Genomic DNA, 5,235 nt, shown 5'->3' with positions numbered 1-5,235 from the left:
TGCATCTGTCAATTGCACGAGAGACCACATTCTCTCCGGAAAGGAACATGAAAAGAATTGATCTGCTGAGATCATATGCCATGGGTTTTCTTATGAGAAATCAAAGCCCTAGGATATATATTATTTCCAGATGATGATAAATTAGTTGATGGAGAGCAGTAGCTAGTTCGAAATTTGAAAGAAAAAACCATGTATCAATAATTTGGCGGTCACGGACTGAGGAGTCCATAAATGCCAGGAAAAAAACAAAAGACAGCAGTCAAGACAAAAATGGCCACATGAGCTGCCAATTTCCATTAAAAAAAAAAAGAAGACAGTATTGCTACCTGCTATTCCTGAAGCCTCCAGTTGACGCAGATCGAATATGGCCGCAAGTCTTACTCTGAGTCCCTAGCTTATAATTCTACGAAATCTAAAAATAATAGAAAAGAGTGTGAACTCGAGTGCTTGCTTTTACGTTATCATGAAAAAACTTGAATTGAATGGGAGTCAACGAGACGAGAAAAATAAAGTTAATTTGTAGAGCTTTCCGTGGGACGTCAACAAAGGAGCCCTGAAATTCAGCGACCTTTAATTTGTTCTTAATTAGAGAATTAGTGAATTAGGGCTTGTTAGGTATTAGGTGGCCGAACAAATTCTTGTAAATATTATAAACAACATTTTTATTCTCTTTTATATTCCAACATCTCTCTCTCTGTCCACAGATTACTATATATTTTATTAATTCAACATCGCAATCCGACAAATAAAATATAAATTTTCACTTGTCGATTCTGCTGGAATGTAGTCGGCATGTGAAGATTCTCAAAGACTCAGGCTTACTGTCCTCATATTTTGACATTCTATTCAACATGGCTTACGTCATGCATATTCCTACCTTTTTTTTTTTTTTTTTTTTTTTTTTTTTTTTTTGTGGACGTCCAGAACAAACCCTGTACGTACGTGTTAGCTAATTAGAGCTCTGAAATTTCTGTGTAAGGTAATTAAATAAATAGTTGCATATATATATATATGTTCTGATTGATTTGGACATATATATATTGTTTGAGAGGGCAAAAAAATTAATCAAATCGTTTTATTAAAAACAAAAAAAGATTAAGGACGAAGAAAGAAAGGTGACTGTAAAGAAAATAATAATTAAGGCATTGCATATCCGATGATAAGGAACGGCCTACAGAAGAAAAAATAAAATAAAATAACAAAACCGTGATATCTCTTCTCTCCTACATATATTCAATCAACGTCTCAGATTGTTTTAATTATTTGTTCACTCGAGTGTTGTGCTTGAAAATGGTTGAGTCTTCGAATCTGCAGGTTCCAAAGAGTTGATATTGATAGCATGTTGGTGTTCTCTTTGGGAATACCCGCCTCCCATGTTCCTTACCATCCCTCCCACGCCCAAAAAATCCAAGGTCAACTTATCAGACCCTCCAAAACTCACACCCAGGTTGTCGTGCAACTTGGCCTCGCTCCCACCGGCATTGAAGCCATCAAAGTTGTTATCCTCTACTCCTCCGAACATGGAAGAGTTCACATTGGCAAGAGAATTCATTAACCCTTGAAGATGGCTTGCATTTTCCATCCCTCCCCCATTACCAGTATTACTGCCGAAACCGAAGCCCAAGTTCACTAACACATTGTGCTTATCAGATGATGAGGAAGTAGCCACGCCTCTTAACAAGGAAGAATTGTTGCTGCTCGTAGTTGATCCGATTTGAGCAGCTTTTTGAAGCAGCGCTGTGGCGGACATATGTGAAGCAATGTTTTCAGGATGCAAGGAACTACTGCTACTGTAGAGAGAAGATACATGATGATGATGATGATCGCCGCCCATGCTGCTAGAGAAGCCACCACCACTAGCATTGCCATTGTTGCTGTTAAGCTGATCTGGAATGAGTAAATTGGCGGCAGAGTCAGCACCGTTGTTGTTAGAAAAGAAGGTAATGTTGTTAAACAGATGATGATTGGTAGGCGGGGAGGAATTGTTAGTGTTGGTTCGAAGGTCAGGAAGTTGCATAAGTCCATGCATTAATGGCTTGTTTGGGAAGCATGATTGGTTAGCATCTGGCATGAATAGTGGAGGTGAAGGCATCGGGTGTCCGAAGGAATTACAAGTGTTTGATGGAGGGATATTGAGGTGCTCAAATTTAGCGCCGGCCCCAGAAGTTCCCAGGCGTAACATATTACTGGATAGCTGGCTCTGAGAACCCACTTGTGATAGGCCTAAGCTCATGTGGTTGTTTCGAAAAAGATTACTACCCATGCTCGGATGCCTTGCACTCTCCTGAGCCAGTGCATCACAGAAGGCCCTGTGAGTGATAAAACTGTCTCGCCTGCAACAATTACAATGCAGATATATATTAATATGATGATGATCGAGCTTTCATTTTGGGGATTAAAATCAACACAAAGAGCTGCAAATTTGTGCTCACAACCTTTTTGTAGAATAGATATACACAAAAGGAAATATAACCTAAATGGTAAAATGTTTTTCTATTAAGTGATGTTTACTGTGACAAATTAATATGCGATTTCTTAAATGCAGTGGAGAAACATTAATTTCTTTTAAAGTTTTAAATACAATAATTATCAAATTAGATCTTAATTTCCAAATTAACAACAATTAAAGAATGGTACTTCAAACATGCTAAAATTAAGAGAATCACAACAAGGGTTTGTTTCGGACAATCTTGTTATGAGAAACTTTTTTAGGAGAAGAGCAATAATATCAAGGATTTGGATCAATTATTTGACACAGAAGAATGAAAAAGGAAGCCCGACAGGTGAAAGGCGAAATTGTACTTTGTTTACCAAGACGAGTAAATAGGGGAGTTAGAAATGCCACAAGTAATTTCACTTTCACAACAGCAATTCTATATATATATATTAGGAAGAGAATCTTGGTACGTACAAATAGTCTCAAGATTATAGTGTTAAGGCACGGATAAACCTCAAAAACACTTGAACATCCCTCGACCAAACATTAAGTTAGTTAAGAAATTCCAACTTCAACCAAATTGGAAAAAGTCAATTTATTTTCACAAGAGCAAGAAAAAAAAAAAAAATTTTTGATGGGCCATAGAGTTTTACCGGACACAACGGGAACTATTGAGCATTAACTATTGAAAAACTATGGAGAAACTAAATTCCATGCCATTTCAAATCTCTGAAAACTGGCTCTTAAATCAATGAACATGGGAATCAATTTTCGAGTTTGATAAAAAGAAAATAAATAAATAAGAGAAGTGGAAAAATTGTGGATCCCCTTTCTGGGACTAGAGTTAACGTAAAAACCCACGAACCATCTTTCTTCAATTCAGAGAATAATTCCCCACAACCTTGTAAATCACCAATAAAAGAGAGAGAGAGAGAGAAATAATCAAAGGAGAATTACACTAAATATCACTGCGAGAGAGAGAGAGAGAGAGAGAGAGAATCTTTGACCCCATGACCCTATTGTTTTCCTGGGAAGAATTACCTGAAGGAGCTTAGCCTAAATACATGGATGAGAACAAAACCAATTCACATGAAAACAAAGGCAGTAAAACAATATGCTTACTACACGTGAATGAGAAAAAGATGAAGGGCGATGTTATCGAGGGAGAAAGATGTTTCCTTGTTTTTTCATTTCTCTTTTGTCACCCGTAGACAATGGCAGCCTCACCGATTATTACTCACGTGGATGCAGTCCTCCTGCCGAAAACACACGCTGGAAGAGGGATATATGTTTGAAACAAAGATGCCTAATCAACTACTTTTTCTTATTCACTTTTCAGAAGAGAATCCAAGATCCTATAAGTGAAACTTCAAAAATCGAAGGAAAAATACCTACCACTTTACACTCTAAAACAAGCTATATATATTAAATTTATTATATGATTAATGTGAAAATATGGATGGATATAAAGGATGAATTACCTAGAGAAAAGAGTGCCGCAGTCGCATCTGTATTCTCTAGTGCCACAAGTCTTGGAATGGGCCTTCCAATCAGACTGCACGGCATACCTCTTGGCGCATTTCTCGCACTTCCACTTCTTCTCGCCGTGCTTTCTCGAGTAGTGCTTTTTGATGCCCGTGAGATCGCCGAGAGCCCTCGATGGGTCGTGGTGGACGCATGTGGGCTCCGGGCACAGATACACCTTCCGTTTTGGATCCTTTTTAGCCTTCTGCTTTAGCTTCCAAGGCAGGTTGTGTCCTCTTCTGTGCAGCTGTAGGTTCTGCTCCCTTTGGAACCCCTTGTTGCATACCTCACATATGAACCTGTTTGTTGCCATTAGAGTCTTGGGAGATAGAGCGATTACCTCCGCATCTGGATCTGCAAACACATTTAATTAATTAATTTGGGAAATTTATATATATCTCCATATATATTAGAAACAATTTAGGGTTTTCATATAACAAAAATTATGAATAACCAACAGTAGATCTGAAGAGATACTTGCTTGGATTTCCAGGTTGGTTTCTCCTTTTCTTTTGAGGTGCTGTAGCTGGAGTAGTTGAGGAAGTGATGGTAGAAGAAGCTTGTTGTGCTGTCTGGCTTTGATTCTCGTCTTTCGTTCCAAAAAACAAAGTGGATGAGGAAGAGGCGGCCATCTTCAATAAATTCTTGCTCCTTCTTCGAAAAAGCGAATCTGAAAGATCAAAATGACCACAACCCACAAAGAATTTGAGCTCTCAGGATATGCAAAAAGTGTAAATTAATCTAGTGAAAAAAGAAAAAGGCAATGTTCAAAAGTGATATGATAGTTTTAGAATTTACCCCTGATCTGTGGTGCCCCTTGAACTAGAGATATCCACAAAGAACGAACAAGAAAGTATCTCAGGGGGACAGCTACAATCCGGAAATGAAGAGAAGAAAACAATCAATCTGTAGACCTATGTGCTACTTGCTGTTGTTTATTTAAAGGATAAAATTGTTTCGGTCACTTTTTATTGTATCTCAGTCATTGGAAATGTCATTTAATGCCATGTACACATGCAGCAAGCATACATGCATGTACATCCATATGCATACCCATCTCTCTCTCTCTCTCTCTCTATCTCTCTCTCTCTGTCTGGTACTGCTGATTTTTCTCATTCTTTTCCATCGTACTAAAAAAAAGAAATAAACAAAGCAATTGAGTAGTGTTGGCATCACTGTTCATGCAGCTCTCACGCAGCCTACTGTAATGTGTCGTTATGCGGCGATGGTTTGGGGCCACTGAGCTGTAGGCGTCACACTCCCCCCCGTCTCTC

General features: G+C 38.3%; 1 protein-coding gene across 1 annotated transcript; it reads right to left on the bottom strand.

Annotated features, from left to right (window-relative positions):
• Window positions 1–1,120: 1,120 nt before the first annotated feature.
• Window positions 1,121–5,020, bottom strand: LOC132167029 (protein indeterminate-domain 4, chloroplastic-like). The gene is made up of 4 exons (XM_059577924.1): window positions 4,760–5,020; window positions 4,443–4,631; window positions 3,919–4,315; window positions 1,121–2,333 (listed from the first exon to the last, which is right to left on the bottom strand). Exons 2-4 carry the CDS (start codon window positions 4,591–4,593, stop codon window positions 1,268–1,270), a joined length of 1,614 nt encoding a protein of 537 aa, XP_059433907.1. The 5' UTR covers window positions 4,594–4,631; window positions 4,760–5,020; the 3' UTR covers window positions 1,121–1,267.
• Between the last annotated feature and the right edge of the window lie 215 nt (window positions 5,021–5,235).

Source organism: Corylus avellana, chromosome ca1, assembly GCF_901000735.1.
Source record: "Corylus avellana chromosome ca1, CavTom2PMs-1.0".
NCBI classification, from domain to species: Eukaryota; Viridiplantae; Streptophyta; class Magnoliopsida; order Fagales; family Betulaceae; genus Corylus; species Corylus avellana.
This window is presented reverse-complemented; position numbering and strand designations above follow the sequence as displayed.